The 20,866-nt window shown below is 52.2% G+C and overlaps 6 protein-coding genes across 6 annotated transcripts; 2 read left to right on the forward strand and 4 right to left on the reverse strand.

Moving 5' to 3' along the window:
* Positions 1-1,444: 1,444 nt before the first annotated feature.
* CONPUDRAFT_84517 (uncharacterized protein) lies at positions 1,445-5,827 on the reverse strand. Its single transcript, XM_007774620.1, has 28 exons — positions 5,678-5,827; positions 5,298-5,598; positions 4,986-5,231; positions 4,835-4,937; positions 4,659-4,777; positions 4,585-4,603; positions 4,515-4,531; positions 4,352-4,461; positions 4,238-4,290; positions 4,175-4,188; positions 4,105-4,126; positions 4,070-4,073; positions 3,862-3,991; positions 3,765-3,801; positions 3,584-3,712; positions 3,485-3,525; positions 3,326-3,435; positions 3,124-3,266; positions 2,880-3,065; positions 2,729-2,826; positions 2,555-2,673; positions 2,405-2,501; positions 2,258-2,349; positions 2,038-2,203; positions 1,930-1,977; positions 1,821-1,880; positions 1,682-1,759; positions 1,445-1,626 (listed from the first exon to the last, which is right to left on the reverse strand). Exons 1-28 carry the CDS (start codon positions 5,803-5,805, stop codon positions 1,567-1,569), a joined length of 2,730 nt encoding a protein of 909 aa, XP_007772810.1. The 5' UTR covers positions 5,806-5,827; the 3' UTR covers positions 1,445-1,566.
* A 233-nt stretch (positions 5,828-6,060) lies between these two features.
* CONPUDRAFT_110036 (epoxide hydrolase domain-containing protein) lies at positions 6,061-7,909 on the reverse strand. The gene is made up of 4 exons (XM_007774621.1): positions 7,254-7,909; positions 7,092-7,199; positions 6,242-7,038; positions 6,061-6,185 (listed from the first exon to the last, which is right to left on the reverse strand). Coding segments are annotated over exons 1-4 (1,272 nt in total). The 5' UTR covers positions 7,620-7,909; the 3' UTR covers positions 6,061-6,184.
* Positions 7,910-7,974: 65 nt separating this feature from the next.
* Positions 7,975-10,155, forward strand: CONPUDRAFT_84519 (uncharacterized protein). Its single transcript, XM_007774622.1, has 3 exons — positions 7,975-9,351; positions 9,455-9,644; positions 9,785-10,155. Exons 1-3 carry the CDS (start codon positions 8,084-8,086, stop codon positions 10,022-10,024), a joined length of 1,698 nt encoding a protein of 565 aa, XP_007772812.1. The 5' UTR covers positions 7,975-8,083; the 3' UTR covers positions 10,025-10,155.
* Positions 10,156-10,702: 547 nt separating this feature from the next.
* CONPUDRAFT_168367 (uncharacterized protein) lies at positions 10,703-11,908 on the forward strand (the record flags this gene model as incomplete). The annotated part of the gene is made up of 4 exons (XM_007774623.1): positions 10,703-10,714; positions 10,791-11,294; positions 11,357-11,681; positions 11,738-11,908. 4 exons carry the CDS (start codon positions 10,703-10,705, stop codon positions 11,743-11,745), a joined length of 849 nt encoding a protein of 282 aa, XP_007772813.1. The 3' UTR covers positions 11,746-11,908.
* Positions 11,909-13,345: 1,437 nt separating this feature from the next.
* On the reverse strand, positions 13,346-14,309 carry CONPUDRAFT_76160 (uncharacterized protein; the record flags this gene model as incomplete). Its single annotated transcript, XM_007774261.1, has 4 exons — positions 13,346-13,642; positions 13,710-13,780; positions 13,834-14,172; positions 14,267-14,309. The coding sequence occupies 4 exons, from the start codon at positions 14,307-14,309 to the stop codon at positions 13,346-13,348; spliced, it is 750 nt and encodes a 249-aa protein (XP_007772451.1).
* A 1,583-nt stretch (positions 14,310-15,892) lies between these two features.
* On the reverse strand, positions 15,893-17,445 carry CONPUDRAFT_110039 (uncharacterized protein). Its single transcript, XM_007774624.1, has 4 exons — positions 17,033-17,445; positions 16,902-16,965; positions 16,469-16,829; positions 15,893-16,276 (listed from the first exon to the last, which is right to left on the reverse strand). Exons 1-4 carry the CDS (start codon positions 17,185-17,187, stop codon positions 16,029-16,031), a joined length of 828 nt encoding a protein of 275 aa, XP_007772814.1. The 5' UTR covers positions 17,188-17,445; the 3' UTR covers positions 15,893-16,028.
* Positions 17,446-20,866: the final 3,421 nt, after the last annotated feature.

Genomic DNA, 20,866 nt, shown 5'->3' on the forward strand with positions numbered 1-20,866 from the left:
TCTCTGGTAGGCGGGCGTGCACGGCATGTTATACATTCGTATTATTTTGAGATAAGGAAACAAAATCTTACCTTGACCAGCGTATATCTCGGACATTATCACTGTTAGATCGCAAGCGATTTAAGCGCTGAACAAGATTATGTGGGAAGCTCTATAGCCATATCCATAAAATGTCTCATGTAAGCTCTGCGGAGGTCCAGTCAATCCGAGGGTGCCAGCGGAAAACTATTCATTCCAGAAATATAACAACGTTCCAAGCGCCCAACTTACACAAGAGCCATCAAACCTATGTTGGATCTGAGTCAACGTACCTCCAGTCATGAGGCCAGCAAAAGAAGTAAACGCTGCCATGTATGTGTAAGCCTGTGAAGGAAAGAAAAGTCTCAGTACGATATCCAGCTGGAGCTCCATACGACTGAATTGTCATACGGATAGAACCCGGCCTTTCTACTTCAAGTTGAAAAGCTTTAGGAGCTCGCATGAAGAGAATTCTATGGCTTTGGAGGCTCGTGCTCCAACGTAGTCAACTGGACTCGAGAATTTCCCCTTATCTGGCACGTCTTGATCTACCACATGTACTGGGGTAACAATTTTTACTAGGCGCTAGATTCGCCTGAAACTTGAAACTTCTCACAACGTACCTTCGGCACGCTGATCATGACAGTCGAGCAGAGCGTAACATGGCCTGCGCCCTCCAGTCGCGGAAGAGTGCGTAACCCAGCTCTGGCCCGTGCCATCCCATCACCGGGTGCGCCTGAGGCGCTCTGTTTATTCGGCGGTAAACTACCACGCCACAGGTCAGAAACCCGCCAAAGAGTGTTTGCACGCTGGAAGATCGTACCGTGCGCTTTTAGCCAACTGGGACAGACCTTTGAAGCGTCCATCAAATGTGTAGCTACGACATGGAGCAATTATATGGAAACCGTGTTTAGTGTGTTCTTCTTGGTCCGCCAGACGTTCGATTAGACGAGACAGCTTAAATGGGTACATTGGACACATACCTCGAGGTACATCTTCGGTTTCACAGACACACTCTTAAATTATTATAGCGGCTAGACAGAAACGCCATGGTGTTGCATCGAATGCAACGGAAGTTCCTCTTGCTCCTTAGCCGACATGACGATTATGCCAAACGTCTTTTTCTGCCACGCCTCAAGCTCGCGCCAGTCGGACCATTAATCTATGAGAGCTTACGTACCTTTTGTGGGCGGGTCATCCGCCCATTTTCGCCAGCTAGGTGCTTGACGTTGCGAAGGGCGAGGGCGATTTTGATACACTGTTTCATTCGCGGAGATCTTCTGCGGTTCGAGAGCGCATAAGAAGGGTGTTAGCGTCGTGGAACAGTTACTTCACGCCGGGAATCCTTGATCTGGGTATGCTTATTCATGAACATCTTGATGTCACCTACACGCGCCGGGCGGACTCTTTCGTTGAGCACTGACTTTGGCGTTCAGGTTACATGACAGGGCTAAAGCCAGGCTGCCGGCGTTCGTTTATACCCGTCTAGTTGACATTGTCTATCGTACAATCTAAGAGCGTGAGTTATTATACGATACTATACATAGATCATAGTTTTGATCCAGCACTCCAGCCATCGAGCCATTTCTCAATATCGGCAGTCGAACGCTGTTACGAACAGATTATTAGCGACAAAGAATTGAATAGCAGAAGTGGAGTATACCTTGATCCAAACCTTGGACGCACGCAGGGTGTCCAAAAGTTGATCATATGCCATGTTATATTTGGACCGGTCCTTGTCCTGATTGATGCGGGACGATTATGGGCCGGACAATGCAAGGGAACCGAATAGGATCTCGTACCTTGAAGAACTCTTCGACCATCGTAATGTCCTCATCCTTTGTGAGATGATTAAAGCTAACCTACGAGATGTTTCGTCAAGGCAATACTTGAAAGGAGAGTTTGACTTACCGTGATCGCGTCTGGCAACCCGAAAGTGTCTGCCAGTTTCTTTTCCATCTGTGCGCAAATAGGATTTAGGACCATGTTATCTTTCATCCAATAACACAAGGAATTAACCTCATCGAAGTTCTGCTTCAAGAACTCGGCAGCCTCACGCCTCGTAGACAGATTAGTTTGGAGGCCCATAAACATGTCGATGAGGTCCTGGGTTCGAGTGTCATTAAGGATATACGAGAAAACCTCCTTGATGAGCTCGGGGTCCTGGATCTGACAGATAGCCACCCTGGAAGACGTTGTCAGCGCGAATCACAACGTGAGGCTGTGCTTGTCAGCTCACATTGCCGAGTCGCTTGTGGCAGGTGGGACCGTGGTGTCCTCCATGATCTTCTTTGCGAACTCAAACTCGTCGCGCCCACCATAATGCACACCCTGCAAAACCCGATTCAATGACAATGCGAACTATGATCTGTGGTATTAAACCTACCGTGAAGAGTACAGAATTCATGATGTTGGGGGAGATGTGCGAATCGTTGCCGGTATTCATGTATTGAGCAAGGCGCTGTTGCAGTTCCTTCACTACCCTACATTCAACTTAGTTAGTTACGGAAACGTCCGAAATGGGATGAAACCCTACGAAGGCTCGCCTGCACGCGAGGCCTGTTCGACGGCTTTACTGCGCAACTGGATGGTGTTCGAATCATCGTCAGGTGCGTCGTCATAGCCAAGCCGATCAATGATGGGCTTGAACAAGGACTGTCAAAAGTCGTATCAGGCATCACGATGGTATAACGTTAAGACTAAATCTCACTGCACGGAACTCGTCCAGGGTCTTCGTGACCTTCGTGTTCTCCCACCATGTTGAGTGCAGCAGAGAGAGGTTGGACGCAATGGTGTCCCATACGATGTCTTGAGTTGTTTCAATGAGCGCAGATGCCAAGTGGAAGACAGAAGAGACTTACAATCCATCTCGCCCCGCAGGTTGTTAACAGTGTTCAAAGCCCCGCTTACGCTCATCATACCCGCCTTGGAGAGGGCAAATACATCGTGAACGAGCCCGATGCGATCGTTGAGCGAGAACATCTCTTCGCCCTTTGCCGCTTCTTCTGTAATTCTTGCAAGGCGTTCATCAGGGTACAGAACACGGTCTAGTCCAAATTAGTAAAGAAAATAATATAAGCGCATAGCTATTCGAATGATGCTCACAAAATCCGTTAGTCCCTGCGTTGAGCTTGTATAGCTTTGAGATGTCAAGAGGGATCATTTTCTCGTGAGTGTCAAGAACGAGTCTTTTGTCGATACGGGGCTTGCCGTCCTTGTCAACCGTGAGCAGGCTCAGAGGAATGGTCCTGGGAATGAGGAGAGCCGAGCATTAGAGAAGATACGGAAGTAACTAGACACAGTATACCATATTGTTTCGTTGTCCTGGGGTTCGGCGTGTCCCGTCTCCAAGAATCGATCTTGACGAACAGTGATTCCGTCCTTGGTCTCGGTAACGGTGATAACCGGGAAGCCGATCTAGAAAGCATAAGACATAGCATGATATCAAGCATGGGTATAGTCACACCATGGAGATCCAATTGTCCATCATTTTCGGCACACCCGCGCCTGACAATGTTAGTTGACTAATATCACCACATCCTCCCGGCAGATTCAGAATGCGCACCTGTCGCCTCTTCAATCGCCTCAAAGAGATCCTTGGTGACCGTGTTGGAGTACAAGTGTTTCTTGAGATATAGAGAAACACCCTTGATGAACCGTTCTTGACCGACGAAGTTGGACAGCATGCGTAGAACTAGGAGCGCTGTTAGCAAGATAAAATAACATACCGCTTCAGGAATGCACACCAGAAGCGCCCTTGGCGTAGGATAAGGAGTCGAAGATCTATGTTGGTTTCTATGTTAGTTCTAGATTGCGCTTCGGTGCGAAGAAACGTATACTCGCCTGGTTAACTAGGTTGGCATCGGGGCAAGGAACCTCGACAGGGTGGGAAGAAGGTTTCGCGTCGAGATTGAGCGCGTCGTTGAGGTTCTCGATGATGAACTCGGCGTCGACCTTCCATTTAGGGTATAACCTAGAAAGACGCTCAGTCCAAAGGCGTTTGGAAAGGAAAGCCGCCTAAGGCGTACTTGTCTGTCCCGGGGTTTAGATGCTGTCTTAGACGGAGGAAAGATTACGCGCACGTACCGACAACAATGTACTCGCCCATCTTGACGGAGTAAGTCATCCCGCTCGAGCAAGCCTCATGAAAACTCACCAGAGTCGCAAATCCTAAGCTCACTCTCAGCATCACCCCCGAAAAAACACATCATTCACTCACCTTCATTCAAATAAAGATTATCCCACCACTCCATAGTCGTAATATTCCCAAACCTACACACCATTCCCTTTAAGATATCTCGGATGTGCAAAGAAACACCACCGCGCCACGTACCACATGTGCGCGATCTCATGCGACACGACGCTCGTGATCCCCTTGAGCGTGCTCAGCTGGACCTTGTCCGGGTCCATGAGGAAGGCGCTAGTGCCTCCCGTGATCAGACCCTGTTTGGCGGGTTTGAGCGAGGCAATGGGCGGTGTGCTGGGGATACGCGCACCCAGTTTTCCATGGCGCCTTTGGTAGGCTGGGTAAGCTGAGCAGTGATGGAGTGTTTTGAAGCGACTTACCAGAGTCGAAGTCGTGGGCCTGCAAAGCGTACGCAGTGTGAGGCACGAAATGCAAACACAAGTATACAACTCACGACTAGAATATCGAGCTTTGGAAGCGGATACTCGATATCAAAAACGCTCTCATAGATCGGCACAATCTTCTCTGCTATATCGAGGGCATGCTTGGCCTGGTGAAGAATCTCCGAGGTCGCTGGTAACCGATAAGTGAGCACACGAAACGTAAAATCAAATGTAATTTGTATCTTACCGTACACGCGCAACGGGCGCTTCTTTCCGCTCAGAGGACTCGTGTAAGACCCCTCGATGTACTGAAACGGACCGCTGGCGTACGCTACGATATATGTCGACATCTACAGGCAATCAACACAACAAAACGAATGAAGACGGTGACAACGTACGAGAGGAGTCGTCTGGAACCGCGTCACCTTCCACCCTCCCTCTGGCTTCTGATCCTCCACCGAAAGCGACTCGAAAAGCCCCGCGAGGTCAAGGTCCTCGCTGTTATCGAGATGGAAGGGCTCCTCCGACTCGACAGGCATATTGCCGAGACAGACGAGATGCGCACGCGAGACCAACGACACGCTGAACGTCGCCTTGAGCGCCGGCTCGTCCCAGCACGGAAACGCCTTGCGCGCCGCCGTGGGCTAGATAAAACACACGCGACGCATCAGCAGCGCCTCGCCACAGAAAAAAAAAATGATGAGGTGCACCTCGAACTGCGTCAAAGCGTAGACGCTCTCCTCCCCGTCCTGCGTAAACGCGGACTTGTAGTACCCCATCAATGAATCTGTCAGCTCGCCCGAGAACGCGATCGACAGCTGCGCCCTGGATCCTGCGGGGATCGCGCGCGCGAACACCAGCGTGCCCTCCTCGCGCTCTGCATCGAGCGACTTCGATGCGTACGGTTGCCGAGCCACGTCAGCTTCGTGATCGGAGGAGATGGACGCGGCGGTCAGCTCGAGATCTGCGATGTTGAATGTGACGCTCGATGTTTCTTGTTTGATGTCCAAGCTGAAAATAAGATGTGGCGTGCAAAGATGGGGGATAAATGAACATGGACACGAGAGACCGGGGTGCAGCTGAGACGCACCTGACTTTAACAACGCCCTGGAACGTCTCGTTCTCCAGGTCGGTCCGAACGGTAAGATCGTAGTGCGTCGGCCGCACATTGGCGGGCAACCGATGCCCGGTGTCCTGCGTGCTGAGCTGAGCGGCCATCCGTGCTACGTGTAAACACGATCTTATCGAACTGGCGACAGATGCAAATGTGCGCAGGCGCGGTTAAGTACACCAAGACCCACCTATGCTCCGCTCCTACCGGCTCCGACTTCGACTTCGATTCGTGCCATGACTCAATGCAGCGCCTTCTTGATGCGCCCTCTCCACCCTCCTGCTTGGTGTTCTAACTTAATCACCAAGGTGGCTGCGGTACGGGGCCCAGACATATGGTGTCTGCGACGCGAGCGAGAAGGATGGGATACGGTTAAGATTGCGATGGCGTGATTGAAAGTGTGGTACAACATAATGGCAGCAATACGATAGATCGAGCATCTTCCGTCGCTAATGTCAAAAACGCGAAATATAGAATAGAGATACGTCTGGACGACCGTCGTTTCCGTGAGCGACACCATCGACGAAAAGCGACAAAACTCACCAGTTCCCAGCCGCCTCCCCAGACTCCCGCAACTTCTGCAAACACGCCTGCGGCACACTGCCCACGAAATCCTGCAGATCCCTCGCAAACACCCCCGGACACTCGAGCGTCGGAAAATGCCCGCCCGCCTCGTGTTCCCTCCAGAACGTGATATTATACCCAAGACTCACGTCCGCCCACCACTTGGGCATATACCCCAAGTCGTACCTGAACGCGCTCACACCCACCGCGACACTCGCATCGATCGCGCCGAGATCGCCCATACCGTGCATATTGTCCTTGTACATCCTTGCATGCGCCGAGTTCTCCGAGAGGAGGTATAGCATCGTCCACGTGATCATCCGCTCCTTGTCCGCGTCGTCGCGCTCCCACAGATAAACGTTGGCGGGATCGACGACGCGCCGCGCCTTGTCGTACAGCCACGCGAGCATGCCGACGGGCGAATCGAGCAGGGCGTAGGATATAGTCTGCGGCTTCTCGCCGTGGATGAGCGCGTACCCGAGCTCGGTCTCGCGCCACGCCATCATGCGCGCGAGGCGCTCCTTTTGCGCGGGCGTGAACCAGCGCGTGGCGAGCCAGAAGAGCGCGAGGGGGTGTTTGAGCGCGGACGGGGGGCCGAAGGGCGTAGGGAAGTTGGTGTGTGCTGCGATGCAGGTGGACGGGTGCTGTGCGGCCATGCGCCGGATGATCATGGAGCCCCAGTCGCCGCCTTGGGCGATGTAGGATGGGTAGCCGAGGATGGTGACCATGAGTGTGTTGAAGATGTGGCCGATGGTGGCGACGCTGAGGCCGGGGCGCTGGGGTGTGTGAGGTTATGCTGGTAGGGTTTGGTGTAAGGATGTGAGCGTACCTTGGAGCGACCGCCGAACGCGTAGCCCGGGAGACTGGGAGCGACGATGTGGAAAGCCTGCGCGTTGGGGTCCTCAGGCTCGACGAGGCGTTCGACCAGCGCTTCAGACTAGACCACCCGTATAAGTGCGTCGAACAGAATGTGACAGCGTTCGCTACTCACCTCGAGAAAGCTCCCCGGCCACCCATGGACATATATCATGGGCACCGCACCCTTCCTCGTACTCCTATGGTGCGCGAAATGGACGTCAAAGGTCTCCCCCTGCTCCTCAATAGGCACAGTGAACATGCGGAAGGTGTTGTTGAGCCGCGCCTCGACCTTGCGCCAGTCGTAGGAGGTGCGCCAATAGTCGACGAGGGCCTGTATAGCCGTCGTCGGTGGGCCGTCCACCCAGGCGGCCCATTCGTCGCCCGCGGGATGCTCGACGTCGGGGATGACGAGCGCGGTTTTGACGCGGTCTTGTATCCACGCGAGCTTCTCGTCCGTAACGGCAATGGTGAAGGGAGTCGGTGTTGCAGTCTGTGACATGTTGGATGATGGAGTGAGAGAGGTGTTAAGTGATAGGAGGTGGCTCGGAGGCGGTGCGGTGGGTCCTACGCCGTCGGGAGTCGTCAGATGTCAAACGAGGCATCAACGACGGATGTCATGTGCGATGTCCTACAGTCATTTGTCCCGTACTGCGCGAGACGGGCGTGTGGCTGTAGAGGTCGGCGACGGAAGACATGATGAAGGGAGCTGTGCGGGTATGTGGCTGTGATGCTCTTGTCTCCGATGTTGCTCGCTCTCTCCATCCCTGATTAGTGGATCACACAGCTTTCTTACCACCGACGAACCTTCGCGTTTCGTGTTTCAAGGTGCAGATCTCCACAGCATCACAGCCTGCCCCGTCTCTATCCTGTCAAGTTCAAAAGACCTCGGTATCACCCGCTCTCTTTATCCCATTCGTACTCTCTCAACCACAACTCTCTTCATCCTAGTCTCTCATTGCTGCAATGTCTGAACGTCAGCAGCGTATACAAGCAAAGATCGACGAGGCACAGCAGGCCCGTCGAGCCGCCAACCCCGACGAAGACGCAGAACCAGAGGACCTCCCTCCTCCTGCATACTCCCTCGAGCCATCCGCCTCCTCCTCTGCGTCATCCCAGCCTCAAGCCAGCGGACCGAGCGCTCCCTCAGCGCTCATCCCAGTCGTAGCCGATGATCCCCTCGCCCACAGCCCTCCTGGGCCCGCGTCGAGCTCGAGTCTCCCGCTCGCCCCGTCCACCGCCACTCAGCACAGCACAGCGCCCCCCGCAGCAAGCGGAAGCTCAGTTAGCCGCAGTCCCTCTGTCCAAGCGCCCCATCCGCAGGTCGTGCTCGCGCCACCCGGCGAAGAGCCTTCCGGGCTGTCCATGCGCGACCAGAAGATCATGTCCGACATCATGCCTGATGAACCCCAGGAAGAACCCCACCCTCGCTACGAGGAGCATGCAGGCCCGAGTCAGTTCACACCTCCGCAAGGCCCATACGCGCCGCCGCCCCAGCAGTACGCCCAGAGCCCCTACGCGTCTCCCCCAGCTCCCCACGCGCAGTACAGCCCGTACGGCCAGCACCAAGGTCCTTCACCTCCAGGCCCATCTCAGTACGCCCCACCATACGCCGACGCCAAGGCCTACGCGGGCTCGCTACCGCCACCGGGCGCTCCAGGCGCACAGCAATGGGACTTTGGACAGTACACCGACAAGTCCGGCTCTAGCAGCCACGGCAAAGAGCCCCAGCACGACCTCTACCGCCCCACCTCCCAATCGCCCTACGCGCCCGCCCCGGATGGCCAGGGTCAACCGTACGGGTACGCCCCCGACAAGGCCCCTTACGCACCACACGGGCACGGCCACAGCCAGGGCCACCTTCAACCCAGCATGGACCAGCAGTACCCGGGCTACCACTTCCCCCCTTCCTCTTCCTCATTTTCTCCCGGCCCCAACCCCAACCCCGGCTTCAGCCCAGCCCCGGGCCCCTCAGGCTCAGAAAGATGGGACCCGCGCCCGCTCCCGCAAGGCTCCTCCCGCGGCTCGATCGCCAGCTCGTCCCAGGGCCCGCCGCCGTCGTGGAACCGCCTTCCCGCGCGCGACGACGCGGTCACGTACGCGCCGTTTCCGCCGCTCGCGCTGCTCAGCCAGAGCTCGCATCTGAGCAAGGGCTTCCCCGAGGCGCCGCCGCCGGCGGGGTATGCGCCGCATCCGTTCGCGACGCATGATGTGCAGGGGGAGGATTGGGCGCGGTGAGTTTTCTGCCTTTTGTTTTTTGTTTCTTGTATATTTCCTTTTCCTTTTCGGATGCTGGTGCTGATACTTGATGCTGATACTCGATGGCCCCATCCACAGATTCCTCGCCGACATCAAGAAAACCGCGAGCGCCGTCGGGGACACGTACAACAGGAGCGTCGCCCCCTTTCTGCGACACCAGATCGTCCTCGGCCCGCTCATCGGGCTCGCGATGGACGGCGCCAAGGCAGCGGTCAAGGCCGCGTCCAAGAGCCCGTCGGCCGGTGTGGTGGTGGATGACTGGAACACTGTGCGTGTTCCTCTTGACATCTATTCAACCTTTCGAGTCCCACTCCCACGCGCATGCGTACCTCTCGTCCGCCCATTTGATCCCTTCTCTACCCTACTCTAACATCGTTCACGGAGCTAACCCAACCACACGCCCCACAGTTCTTCTTCAACCCCCGCCGGATCAACGTCTCCCTCGTGCAGGGCGAAAAGCGCCTCTCGGGGCTGGGATACAACGATCCGGCGCTCACGCGCGTGCCCTCAGCGTCCTCCTCGCAGTCGTCATCGTCGCGCGGGAACGCCGATCTGGGGCGGTACTTGAGTAAAAGGGAGTCGAAGCGCGCGGCGCGGGAGCAGGAGAAGGCGGAGACGCCGTTTAGGTTGGTTGTTGAGCCGTTTTGAGGGGTGGTGTGGTGTGGTTTGTTTGATGGTTGTTGTACGTTGCTTCGATGTGTTCGTCTAGTATCTATCATACAAGCAGGTTATTTCTTGGCGCTCGTTTATCATATCAGATCTACGTGTGCTATTCACCGCATCAAATCCACGTGTGTTGTCCACCGCGAGTCACGCGTAAAGAGCGTTCATCTCGATCGGTCCCAGCGGCTTTGAACTCATCCCAGCATGGCACCACCGCTCCCCGCACCAGTTTGCTGCGTCGTCTTCGCCGTCGCCCTCAAATGCATCACTTCAGTCACCCCGGGTAACGACCCCTTTAAGCCATGTGTCCCTGTAAGGGGCCTACCCTGCTTGATCGTCCTGCGCCTGCTTGATTGACCGTTGGTCGTTCCAAAAAGTACCCTTGTGACTCCGAGTTTGTACTGGGTAGGAAAACCCGAAGACAAATAGCAGGCACATTGCCCGCTAGTAGACAGGTACTGCAGTAGAGCCCTTGTACCAAGCACTAACGTCAAAATACCACAGCCACAGTAGACCAAACATGTACAGTGCCAAGCCAAGCATAATTTTGAAGATACGAGTAGTCGTCTCATCGTTTCGTTATCTCTTCCGCACTTGCAGCTTTCTGCCCCCGAGATTAACCCTTTCATACACCTCACACGATTCATCTTCGTATACTGAGTCATGTCTAGCTTGGTACGTAACCCCTCTCCCTTGTCTCCTCTGGTCTTTATGTTTCTTGTCTGCAGTTTCTGACAATAAGCCTCTACAGTTAGTGCCACATGAGCTAACCAAGCTCGAGCGTGAGGCCATCGTCACCCATTTAAAAGGCCTGGTAGACGCCGGAGGAGAGGAAATGCGATCGTTCGATTTCAATCTGCCAGGGAGGCCCCCTTTGTTCATCAAACATAGCGATGACGTCCTGGACGAGGCCGGTACCCAACACTTCTTTTATCTTCTCGCCAATAGCGACGAATCGTCCCCTCGAGTTCCCAGAGTATTCGACGCTTTCTATTCCGAGGACGGCTACTGTCTCGTGGCCATGGAGAAGATAGCGGCGCCCACGTTGAGTGACTGTGGCATTTCAGAAGAGGAAGCCGTAGAGCACGCTGCCTCTGCTGTGAAGTGGCTTCTAGACCAGCTACCTTTGGTCCCTCACGCATGTTTCGGGAGAATTTCATCTAAGCCGGCTCCTGTATGGCACCAGTTTTTCAAGGAGCATCAGGCGCCACGAGCATTCGCTGACCCCGACGAACTAGCTGAATACGTTACAAAGGTGTGAATCTCGCACGTGACTAATTTCACAGCTCGTTATTGAGAAACATTTCTCTCCCACAGGCGTCTCAGCTCTGCAGGCCGAACGCCCGGCCGTCCTCCCCTGTGATGAAGGCGCTATTGACGTCATTCAAGAAGAGCCGCTGCATCTACCACTCCGACATCAAGAAGGAGAACTTCCTCTTCGACTCGAAACAAGTCTGCATCGTTGACTTCCAGCACGTCGGCGTGCTCCCGGAGCCCTTCCAGACCTACGCTTTCTTCAACATCAACAAGGCTTTTGCCGCCAGCGTCGGCAGAAAACTTGGCTATCAGCCTTCAGTTACTGTTGACGCGATGGTAAAGATCTCGGGCGTACTTCAGCAGTGTGGCGGGACTGCCAGCCTGAGTATGTGTTCGTCCGGTTAACGGACACTTAAAGCTAGAGCTAACAGTCTCCTGCAGGATCTTAACTCGTAGGCGCATAATCGCGAAGGAAGCCCCAGGATATGTAACCGGTTTGGTTGAGTAGCTGGTGGTAGCTCTTTGACACTGTGTATTATCTCCTTTGTCTATATATGTGATATCGTTGTGAAATTTTGTAATTCGAGACTTGGGAACCGGTGACGACTTTACGCCTGAAATTTGTGAAATTATTGCACTTCTATGTCTTTGCCCGGCTCTCGTCCACCCTTTCCTACCCTAACATCGTTCACGGCGCTGACCCAACCACACGCCCCACAGTTCTTCTTCAACCCCCGCCGCATTAACATCTCCCTCGTGCAGGGCGACAAGCGCCTCTCGGGCCTGGGGTACAACGACCCGGCGCTCACCGGGTTTTGTGAGGGTGTGGTTAGTATCGCGTCAAAGAGTGAGGAGAAGTGGGGAATAGAACGATAGGGGAGATGTAGCCCGGCTACTAGTCTGTAAACCATCGACTGACAGAGGGTGGTGATGGGTGGCTATGCAAGTGTGGATTCGGCGGCGAAGGGAAATGATGAACGGGGGAGGGAAAGGGAAGGAACTCAGGAACCAGAAGAAGACGCACGACACAAACCCAGTATGTGTTTGCTCTTGCTGTAGAGCCGTTGCGATCTAATTATGGCTTCGTTCATTGTGCTAGTGGCGGTGCCGAGAAGAGAACAACGCAATCAGCCATCATATGAGCTCGATTCACAATGTGATATATATGTCGGTTAGAACCCCAAAGTCTGAAGAGCGTGAGGAAAGCAAGCATTTTTGGACAAAGCTTCGTTAGCTCCAAGCTCCTGAATGATGGCATCTACGATGCATTGATGGTTGACGGGTCCAATGATTCTGTGGACAATTAAACGCCTCATTTTGTTGCGATAAAGCATCTCATTTAATACCATGGTAAATGTGCAGTGACCGTACCAATGACAACGTCGGTACAGATGAGACACAGGTTAGTGTGGCCCATGTCTATGCATGAGAGCGTCGACAGAGACTTCGGTCTGTCAGTCATCAACCTTGCGACGGATTTTCAAGCTCACCTAAAGGCCTGAGACAGAGCTATTGACGCACACGCTACCTTATCCAAACCTTCGACCGCCATGGCTCATGAAGGAACAGCTCAGTTCCGTTAAATAGGATCAATAAAAGCTGTGAAGAATCTCAGTCTGTCAGTGATGCCGGTCTGCCAGAGCCATTGTACTTCTATATGCAAGGTCCGGTTGATTTTGCCACTCCTTCGCAAGTCCGGCGATTGTAAAATGCAGACGGACCTCATCAATCAGAGCGTCAAGTATCAGACTGATAATCTCCTCCGGTTATCTCCCGGAAGTCTGCATCCAGCAAATTATATAGTCTTATCGACAGAACATTTTGCTAAGAAGTAGCACTGGGAAATGTCTTTGGGTGCAATACCCTTTGATCATGACATCGTACCAATCGTTATATCGCGTTGTAAATTACGTTTCCACTATGGCGTTTACGCCCCCTCCAAGTTCTAATAGGTGCAACTAACCGTTAATCTTCAAACGTCAAGTTCCAGCTTCGCAGTAAGGGTAAGTTCGCGGCTGACGTATGAGGCTGGAAAAAACTTACTCTCATTCATGCATAGAGTGCATTCCCATTTACCGGTTTCAGCGGTATGGGGCTTGTCCCAGCGTGACACCACTTCTCTCCAGCGTGCCAGTCTGAAAACCTGCGTTCAGGATGTCTTGGTTCGTGAAGGCCCTTGTGACCCCAGTACATCCGTTTCTGGCCCTCTGCTGGCCACTCATCAACGAGGTCAGCAATCGATTGGATGTGGCCATACGTAGCAGGCTGGAATCCTCGAGGGCGCCAGAGTGCGAGCATGGTGAGAATGGCCGCGACCATTGCAAGAAAAAGGGTAAAGTTCAATATCTATGAGTGTCATTGGATAAAATAAGTTGTTGCGTCAGAGAGGCTGGCACTAGATGAGAGAACTTACTTGAACTGGGTACCATTCAAAGATGAGGGTGCTGTAAATGTCAGCATTGCTAGTCAAGCTCAACATCCAATCTGAGATCAAACATTAATGGTAGTGTGGGAATGTGAATGAGTTGGGACCATACGTAATATAGGTTTGCTGAGAGTAAATACGCTAAGAGGGCTAGTGATGAATTGCAGCACAGTATTTGTGTCCAACCTCAACCCCTTTGGATGGCCTAGCTGCCTCCAGTACTGTTCGTCTTGAGCGGTGTTGACAATGATGCCGACTAGATGCAAAGTGACGGCTAGCAAGCCTTGTTGTAGCGAGGCAAAAGCCAGAGCAACTGCACATATCTTCAGGGCGGTAATCACGTTGTTTGGGACATGACAGGTACCCAATGGCGAACAAAACCAATCCTCGGCCATGTTCCATGACATCGGTGTATCGCCCTGAGTGGGGAAAAGAGTCCAACATTGGACGCCTGCAGCGATACGCATTGCAACCAAACCCCAGACGATGTAGACAGAGACATAGAGCCACATAAGAAGAGTGGCAGTACGCACGTCTTGGCGTACCTGCCATGCTGAAGGTTGAGGAAAGCAAGGCAGCCTTGAGCATAGTACAACATGTTCAGGGTCGGAAATGCTGCACATGGAACGGCCAGTGCGGTGATAGACAAGGCGGGACCGAATTGATACAACAGTTGCATCAAGTGCAGTGCTTTCCCACGTTACAATTTCGGTTGTGAAAATAGCGTAGAGGGAGAGGGATACTTGAAATATAAGGCAGGATCCTAGAAGCATGAGACATGGAGCAGAGACAAATATGGGGAAAATGGGACTGCTGTCGCCGACAGTTGTCGGCTGTGACGTGATAGCAAGAGAGGTGGCCGAGAAGGATAATGTTGTGGTAAGGAGTGCAGATATGTTGCAGAGTACACCATTAGGACCCGTCCAACGACGTTCCCGCGTAGCCGTAAACAGACGACCATTAGTATTAAAATGAAGTCGCTTTTCTGTTATTAAGGCCGATCGTAAGGCAATCCCATGGACATAGCCTATAGCCTCTGTGCACAAAGTAACCATGCCGTTTAAAGACAACGATAAGACAGTTGGCACATTGGGATTCTGATTGTTAGCCAAGATACCGATCCAGCCCAGGCCAGTATCATCTCGGCTTTGGAGACCGCACACTGCGAGAACGATTAACAATAATCCCACGAGCAGTGAGAGTAAGAGAGTAATGATAGATATCAGCCGGGACAGAGGTTTATGACTGGAAGGGGGGAGTGGAGGCAAAGGTTTATTGGTAGCTTTGGGGCCTGGCTGCTTTGAAAGCATTTGTTCTGAGGTTGTTGTTGTTTTTCTGGGTGAACGATCACTTGACGGGACCATAAGAGGGTTACGCATTCAACTGGGAAGATGAGCACAAAGCTACTACGTACCGTTTGCACCTTGTTATAGCTATCCTGAAAAACTCTTTGTCGCCTATGACGAAAGGTAATATGATGATCATTCTTGTTGTTCTGATGTGCGTATGGCTGTAACCAACTATGTTTAGACCGTACTCGATCAGAAATAAACAAATGGGAAAATTAAACGTCGTACGAAATAGACGGTTTGATTCAGTAGCTCCAGTGTACAGTTTCGCCCTTTTATCCCCTCCTATGGTATCGGTATGTCTATCAGGTGGGTGGCTGGATTTATACGATATAATCCCAGCTGCGTCAAAAGTCATTCCTCCTGTAAGAAATCGTGGACACTGACGCATAGAAGTTCTCCTGTCGATGGTGGTGATCTGCCGCTCACGATGGTGTCATATTGCCGCGAGAATATAGCTTGCCTATCTGAAACCGCTACGAAACGATTAGTCTCTAGAACATGACATGACGGAGGAAGACGAGAAAACCGAGTATGGGAAAATCGCAAAAGCAATGTCGGCCTCTCATCAGGCTGAATTGGAGAATCAATCGCGATCTGATCAAATGGTTGGAGTTTCCAATAGGAGGCAATGCGCTATACGCTCGCATAGAACATTTACGGAGGCTATGATCCATCGCTTCCATGATTATGATACAGGCCATCAAGCTTATGTCCTATCCATGGTAACGGCTTCAGCCATCTTCGGAGATGTCCACTCCATACCACGGACCAGATTTGTGGTGTATTTTAGACACTTGGCAAGTGATAAAAACCATTCTACGATCAGATGCCATGAAATTATCATGTAGTATAGCGCGTTGAACGCGGAGAGCGTGTAATCAGTGACACAAATGGATGTACTTCCAAGTCTTGATTCTATCTTGGATCGTGAAAGCTAATCCAACTGTATCGCCTCTTACTTCTTCGCAGCACCCTTCTTCGCAGGAACAAATATCCAGCTGAGCGTTACCAGGAACCTGAGGCCTGTCCCAACGCCAAGCGTTCCGGCCGAGCCAACACGATCAAGGATCGCACGCCCAACGAAGCCACCGACAAAGCAGGCAAAGATAGCAACCGCCTTGTGATCGCGCGACTTGACGAGCTTGCGTATTTTGAAGAGAGAGGGTTCGGCCATGAGCTCGCACCAGGTCGTAGTGAGGACGACTGTTTGCGAGGGTACGTAAGCTTCGCGTCAAATGTGAGGGGAAGTGGGGGGCGAAACGATAGGGGAGATGTAGCCCGGCTACCGATCTGTAAACCGACGACCGGCACAGGGCGGCGATGGGTGGCGATGCAAGTGTGGATTTGGCGGAGAAGGGGAATGATGAACGGGGGAGGGAAAGGGAAGGAACTCACCAGTCGTCGTAAACTGCGTGTTCACCCTCTTTCCCATGATCCCCTGCAAGCCCATACTAGCGCTCATAAACCCAACACAGACGAACGACAGCGCGCTTCCCCACGCGACGTCACTCCGTGCGTCCGCGACCGCGGGTTCTCCGCTCTTCCAGATTGCGATCGCCGCAGCCATAGTGAAGACCGTCTGAATGAACGTGCCTAGGACAAGCCAGGCACGCGTATTGCTTCCCATCTTGTCGCCGATGCGCCCGATGAAGGCACCCCCGATGAAGGTGAGCAGAGAGCAGAGAGCAAGACGGTCAGGGAGCTGGAATTCGTAGTTGTGCGAACCATTGAAGAGACGGGCGACTGCGAGCGAGAGCTGCAATCGAACGGTGGTGCGAAGACCGATTGATGAGTATCTTTCCCGAGCGGTGCTATAGAAAGAACATACCTGGACGGTGTTGCCTGTCTGGAACGCCATCCAAACGTAGATCGCCGAGAAACCAACAGAGTTACTGATATGAATTGTAAGGGAGAATATGGGCTTTAGAGGGCCCTTAGACCTAGCCATCAACTACTCACATAAGACCCGTCATGAAGCAGTAAGAAATCAGGGGGAATGAGCATTGCTTGCCATCGACGTCTTGGAAGAGGTACGTCCTCCAACGTTCGACGGCGCCGGTAGACGGCGAAGGGGATCGGAAGCCGTTTTCTACGTCCTTTTCGTCAGAAGACATCCTCAAGCAGCGTCAGGTAGAGAGGAAAGGGGCAGTTGACCAGTGGCAGTTTCAAGCGCGAATGCCCTCGAGCGTATATGAGAGATTTCCGTGCGGACGTTGCGGAGATTCCGACGAGCCCGTTTTGTCCCGTAGAAGACGCCTAAAAATACGACACAGCGTGATAGTCTCCGCAAAACCCCATGCAGGAGGGTGTGCAAGGATTAGCGAGTCTATGAACGACGGGAAGCGAGTGAGAGTGGAACATGAGGCGAAAATGCTGAAAACTAATACGAGGGGACACAGCGATGAGGGCAAAGACAAAGTGCAAACAAAGTGAAGAAATTGAGCAGCTCGGGTGCACTTGACGGAACGAGAAAGATCGTGCGAAAGCTTACATAAACAGGGGTAAAGGCTTCTTCGGGACGCCGCTATCGTTTTCGGTTGCTCAGCGCTCCGCTTCATCGAGCAAACATTCTCAACAAATTGACGAGTGCTCAGTTCTATAAAAAGATGGAAATGAATACGGCGATATAACGGACGAAGAATGCAAAAGCTACTGATCATGATCTAAGGAGTGCTGGCAGCCTTGAAAGACATGCTAACCCGATGCCCCGGCAGCCCACCTCGAAAGAATCTGCCTCTCTCATATGAACCCAATTTCTTGTCGTCTAAACGAGCTGCTTACAAGGAACACGCTCCTGTAAATCATGTTTATACCCGCCTCATGGTTTATGTATTCCAGTACGCCCTGGTGTGCACCACGTTCTCTGGCAGGAGGTACCGCGCGGTATACAGGCCATCGCCCACGCACTGCAAAAACATATGTACCTGATTTTCAGGTATGCACATAACTACCTTCTCTGTCTCTTCCCATCGCAGTCTCTGACCTTGTTTACAGCCACTCTAGAGCACCCATAGGCAATTAAAGCGTGGCATTTCTAGGTAGCTTTTAACGCGATGGGTAGCGAGTGAGGATAATACTACTCAAGGGAATGTTGACGGGCCATATAAATCGCGAGAAGTGTCACAAGGAATGGAGTGAATACGAAGTTTATATCTCTTCCGGAGTTCAGCGAGAAAGGGTACGAGAAGAAGCTACAGGGAATATTAGCGAAGTGCAGGCCGAGTGTCTACATTATATATACCAAGAAAGCGGCGCGTACCCCAGTACAACGCACCGCTGAAGAATAGATTATATACGGTCTGGCACAAGATCGTCGACTCGTAAAGCGTAAGCATGCTTTTACAGCCGAGACGAGCCGTGCTCTTTCACCTGCGGCATCAATATTATCGTAAGTTTGTTCAAACCTTCTTGATTTAACAACGATAGAAAACTAGCACTCACGCGTACAATGCGTTCATATTCACCGCCTCCGACGGTTCCGAACTTGTGCCCGCGTGGCACCACATTTTTAATTCTTCCCTCGGCTTGACTCTGTTGTTCATCGTCATCGCATTCGTAGTATCCCTTGTGTCCCCAGTAAATAATTTCCTGGCTTTCGAGAGGCCACTCATCGACGAGATTGGCTAGCGTTTGAATGTGTCCGTAAGCGGCAGGCTGGGGCCCCTTAGGACGACGCAGCGCCACTGCAGTGAGAATGGCCGACAATATTGCAAGGGCAAAGGAAAAGTTCAATATCTGTCATAAAATGATTGTCAACGGTTTTTAGATAGTAGAAAAGTCAATATCTCATGTGAGCTTACTTGAACCGGATACCAAGTCCAAGACGTAGTAGAGCCACTGCCCATCATAGCGATTGTGCAACTCAAGCTAAGCATCCAATCTTTGTTTAACTAGTCATCGGCAAATATGTTCTAAGCGAGGGTCTATTTATCTACTTATGAAGAAGTGGTTTTGCTAACAGAAAAAGCACGTTTAGAGAACCAGTGAGAAACGCCTGGATGGCGCCCATTCTTAATTTGAGGCCTCAGGGTCTGCTCATGTCCCTCCGTTGCCGTTCGTCCTGCAAAGTATTGACAACGAGTCCGGCGAGATGCAAAGCAAGTGCAAGTGGCCCTTGCTGAGCGAAAGCTAGTGCAAACATGGTTGCCCACAGCTTCAAGTACGCCACAGACAGATTCTGCGTGTGGCACAGACCGTGTTCAGGACTATTACAAAACCAGTCCATTGTTGGCATAAAACCGATTGACGGCGCGCCTGGGATCGTCATAAAGGTCCATTGGAAAGACCGTAGGTAATCTTCTGCGTGGTTTAAACTGAAACATAGGCAATAAATCCCTGCTGCGGCAAACATGCATACGACGAGCCAAGTGATGACCAGCGCTATACGGATGTCCCGACGCGCTTTCCATGCCGATAACTGAGTAGAACGTGTGGTTCGAGCGGATCGGAGGTCGCCAGCATCGGATGCGTCGCACATACAACGTTCCTTAGAGGGTCGATTTATACTAGCATGAAGGGCAGAAGCAGTGACGCCAAGCGCAGACGTATCCTAGGTTATTATTGGAGTTGTTCGCAGGGAATAAATGGCGATAGATCCTCACAGAAGAACACAGACGCTTAGTGTAAAGAGAGGGGCGGGATAAATGCTAATGAGCTGAAACTCCGAGTAGCCGTGGTTAACGGTGTATGCGGGAAAGAGGTCGGATGCTGAGCTGAATGATAGCATCAACAGAAATGCCATGAGGATATTGCTGAAGACACCATTGGCCCCTTTCCACCTGCGCTCTCGCGTTGCTGTGAATAAACGCCCGTTTGTATTGAAATGAAGCCTCTCTTCTGCAAGAAGAGCCGAACGTAAGGCAATTGAATGAACATATCCTGCTGCATCTGTACAGATCGTGACAAAGGCTGCAGTGGAAATATTCAGAATTTCCGAGCCGACTTTTGTAGCATCCCAAGAGGTGGTTATTAAACCTCCGTTGTCTCGAACCACAATGGTGAGATGCATGCCAAAGGCGATGCCTGTGAAGCCTATGGCTATGGCTAGGAGTACCACGAAGATAAATAGGCGTTGAGAGAAGCCATGAGATTTGGAATTGAGGAGGGGAGACGATGGCTTGCCATCGGAATGAATGAATGAGGATTCTTCGGAGGGCGTGAGGGGGGTATCCATGACAAGTAGGGATGCCGACCTATGCGAGACGACGTGTGGCTGGCGAAAACTGTGTATGGATAAACGAGTATTTAACACTCTGACGAGTTCTCCGGTTTGGAGTGGGAAATCACCAATAGCATGGATCACTTCGCAACGAACAAATGTATCTGCACTGACCGCACTCCTCGGGAGGATGACAAACGGCGTTTGATCCAAGAAGCAAGGACCTGCAGAGTAGAGACACAGCTCGCCCTCACATGAGAACCTTGCAACGTTCTTGAATCTGCTATGGAGTACCACCTTATTGTTTGGCCAATTGCAACGTCTCTGGGCCAGCTTGATTTCGATGCTATAATCTAAGCGTAGAAAATTTGTAGCATCTTGCTGCTGTTTCATCAGCATCAGTAAAATTATCTCGTCCCCATCTCCGCGTGATTGCAGTTGGAAAGCGTTGAGAAAGCTAAGCTCCGGTTTTGGCATGCCGGATTTTGAACCTGGAAGGATCGGTACAGGCACTAACGCCACGGCGAGTAGGGGTGGGAGGATAGCATTGATTTCGTTCCGGTACCCACTCATACTACAGGACACAAGTGAGCCCCTGCGATTCCAATCCTATGAAGTTTCTCATGATAGTCAAG

The sequence above is a fragment of the Coniophora puteana genome (genome assembly GCF_000271625.1).
Source record: "Coniophora puteana RWD-64-598 SS2 unplaced genomic scaffold CONPUscaffold_12, whole genome shotgun sequence".
Taxonomy (NCBI): domain Eukaryota; kingdom Fungi; phylum Basidiomycota; class Agaricomycetes; order Boletales; family Coniophoraceae; genus Coniophora; species Coniophora puteana.

Excerpts from the sequence above, each read along its gene's own strand:
- CONPUDRAFT_84519 (XM_007774622.1), top strand. The coding sequence starts at position 8,084 with ATGTCTGAACGTCAGCAGCGTATACAAGCAAAGATCGACGAGGCACAG. Across the intron at positions 9,352-9,454 it reads CAGGGGGAGGATTGGGCGCG|ATTCCTCGCCGACATCAAGA; the intron begins GTGAGTTTTCTG and ends CCCCATCCACAG. Across the intron at positions 9,645-9,784 it reads TGGTGGATGACTGGAACACT|TTCTTCTTCAACCCCCGCCG; the intron begins GTGCGTGTTCCT and ends CACGCCCCACAG.
- CONPUDRAFT_110039 (XM_007774624.1), bottom strand. The coding sequence starts at position 17,187 with ATGTCTTCTGACGAAAAGGACGTAGAAAACGGCTTCCGATCCCCTTCG. Across the intron at positions 16,966-17,032 it reads TGCTTCATGACGGGTCTTAT|TAACTCTGTTGGTTTCTCGG; the intron begins GTGAGTAGTTGA and ends AATTCATATCAG. Across the intron at positions 16,277-16,468 it reads CACGCAGTTTACGACGACTG|TCGTCCTCACTACGACCTGG; the intron begins GTGAGTTCCTTC and ends CCTCGCAAACAG.
- CONPUDRAFT_110036 (XM_007774621.1), bottom strand. The coding sequence starts at position 7,619 with ATGTCACAGACTGCAACACCGACTCCCTTCACCATTGCCGTTACGGAC. Across the intron at positions 7,200-7,253 it reads GGCCGGGGAGCTTTCTCGAG|TCTGAAGCGCTGGTCGAACG; the intron begins GTGAGTAGCGAA and ends CGGGTGGTCTAG. Across the intron at positions 7,039-7,091 it reads CGTTCGGCGGTCGCTCCAAG|CGCCCCGGCCTCAGCGTCGC; the intron begins GTACGCTCACAT and ends CACACACCCCAG.
- CONPUDRAFT_84517 (XM_007774620.1), bottom strand. The coding sequence starts at position 5,805 with ATGGCCGCTCAGCTCAGCACGCAGGACACCGGGCATCGGTTGCCCGCC. Across the intron at positions 3,526-3,583 it reads GGCGATTGAAGAGGCGACAG|GCGCGGGTGTGCCGAAAATG; the intron begins GTGCGCATTCTG and ends TAACATTGTCAG. Across the intron at positions 2,674-2,728 it reads CCCTGGACGAGTTCCGTGCA|TCCTTGTTCAAGCCCATCAT; the intron begins GTGAGATTTAGT and ends GACTTTTGACAG.